Below are 2,272 nucleotides of genomic sequence, written 5' to 3'. Positions count from 1 at the left end.
TTACTTTCAAACTCAAACAAAAAATGATAGACCTTCAAATTTTATAGTGCTGTTTAGTAAATTTTATGGAGCCACACATGATTAATTACGGAATGTATAAGAAAATTTGACATATTGATAGTAATTTTTATTTGTGAATCAAAGAAGTTCTAGTATTCTAGAATTCCGCACCACGATTGTAGTGCTCGGCACAGTAATTTTTCTTGGACTTCTCTCTTCGTGTATAATATTTAATATTTTCTACCATCTGACTATTTTCAGCTGTTATTGTCGGCAGTTCAGGTGCGAATGAACTAGTATATAGCTGTGTTCACAATATGTTGAAAGCTCACGCGAAAGTTTACCACATGTACAACGAAGAATTCCGAAAAACGCAGAACGGACAAATTGGGATCGTTGCAGTGAGCCATTATTTTTACCCATCCATGCAGAATGATACAGAAATAGCGAGAATAGCTTATGAGTTTCACGGTGGATGGACTATCAATCCGATATTCTCCAAGGATGGAGATTACCCAGCTGTCATGAAGCAATACGTGAAGACATTACCGAAATTCTCATCAGAGTGGATTGATCTTATAAGGTACTCGATTTCATTCGCAGAGTATAAAAACAATCTCGCCTAGAAGGCATTCTCAAGTTGTGAAAAAGATAAGATGGAATTGCTTGGCAGTTTTCTTTAAAAAAGTCTATTGCAAAGTTATTTTTTCACCTAATATCTGATCCTAAAACTTCTTAAAATTGATTGTTTATCAAAGTATACAGAAGTTAAAGTTAAAATACTCATTCTATTATTCCAGGGGATCATCTGATTACTTAGGACTTAATTATTACGCATCATACTTATCCAGACGTAACCCGAACAAAACGAGTGCCAAACCTGCTATTAATTTCCGCAATCGACATTGGCCTAGAGCCGTTAATGGATGGCAGAGCGTAAGTCCATTTAGTTCTGTGAACTAAAACTGAAACTAAAATATATAATAGAAAGGCATGTTATATTTTAAAATTGTGGTGTAGGTGCATGCCAAGGGGTTCGGAGACCTGCTCAGATTTATCAAAGAAACCTATGATAATCCGCCAGTTTATATACTAGAGAACGGTATTGCGACTGATAAAAGTCTTTATGACTTACAAAGAGAAGAATATCTATACGATCACATGAAGGAAATGCTTCTGGCTATAAACCGAGATGGTTGTAATGTTAAAGCGTATACAGTGTGGAGTCTCCTAGACAATTTCGAATGGCTTCAAGGTTATAAGTACGTAAATAATAGAATCATAAAACATCAGTTATTAAGTTCATTGATTAAGATTCATCTTTGAATACTAATTTTTCAGGTTCCCTTACGGATTGGTAAGCGTGGATTTTAATCATCCCAATAGGACGAGGACACTTAAATGGTCAGCTTTGTGGCTTGCTAATACAACTACAAGGGGGGAGTTGGTCGACAAGACATCCTTCGATAGTTATTTACTGTAAATGATTGTATTATGAGACACTCTCGAAGGTAATAAGACATGCTGAAAACAAATAAAATGAAACATTAATCATTTCGCGAGTTGTTTTTTTCGGAAAAATATATTCAAGATATATTATCATTGAAAATGTCAAATCAATTTATACTAAACCTACATCGGTAGGTTAGCTACATCAGTGGGTTAAAAAAATAGATATGTCTGTCACACGGGCAGAAATATTTAGTCAAAATTACGAAACTCTCAGTTCGCTTATCGATTCCCGAATCGACTCGAAAGATTTAAGCAATGGTGTCGTAATTTTTCACAGGTGACGCGCACGCATCCCATGCGCTAACGTATAATATTGAATTTTTGATAAATACTTATAACTGATAAAACAATTTGCAATTATTTGAAATGTTAAATACGAATTATGAAGGGTACGAATGGTGGAGACATGTTTCGGGTTCATCAAATTCCTTTTTTTTTATTTTTAATTTGTTTTCATTTGCTGGATCGAGAGGAACCTGTAATTCCCAAACATGAAAAATCAAATCCCAAGTTTACGTATAAATATCGGACCATTGACTCTACAATCCGGGAATTAACGTCAAGGATTATCCGAAAGTTTTGCCAATTCCGAGCATTGAGTTTGTACCAACAGTCCGCCTAATCTTCCACTAATGCTGTCCTAGGAGACTTCCGGTTAATGCTAAAGTTAATCCCGAAGGGATTATTTTCGATCCCGCCCATTTTTTTTGAAAATTTGAGGGCTCCCGAGGGAAACCCCGCACTCAGGATTGATGCACCA

General features: G+C 35.7%; 1 protein-coding gene across 1 annotated transcript in view; it reads left to right on the top strand.

Moving 5' to 3' along the window:
- The window catches only part of LOC105263187 (myrosinase 1), a 17,885-nt gene extending 16,402 nt beyond the window's left edge, over nt 1–1,483 (top strand). The window contains exons 4-7 of the mRNA XM_011299231.1: nt 262–583; nt 801–936; nt 1,021–1,262; nt 1,342–1,483. Of these exons, the coding sequence (XP_011297533.1) occupies nt 262–583; nt 801–936; nt 1,021–1,262; nt 1,342–1,483 (842 nt within the window). The remainder of the gene's footprint in view (nt 1–261; nt 584–800; nt 937–1,020; nt 1,263–1,341) is intronic.
- Nucleotides 1,484–2,272: the final 789 nt, after the last annotated feature.

Source organism: Fopius arisanus, unplaced genomic scaffold, assembly GCF_000806365.1.
Source record: "Fopius arisanus strain USDA-PBARC FA_bdor unplaced genomic scaffold, ASM80636v1 scaffold00013, whole genome shotgun sequence".
Classification (NCBI taxonomy): Eukaryota; Metazoa; Arthropoda; class Insecta; order Hymenoptera; family Braconidae; genus Fopius; species Fopius arisanus.
This window is presented reverse-complemented; position numbering and strand designations above follow the sequence as displayed.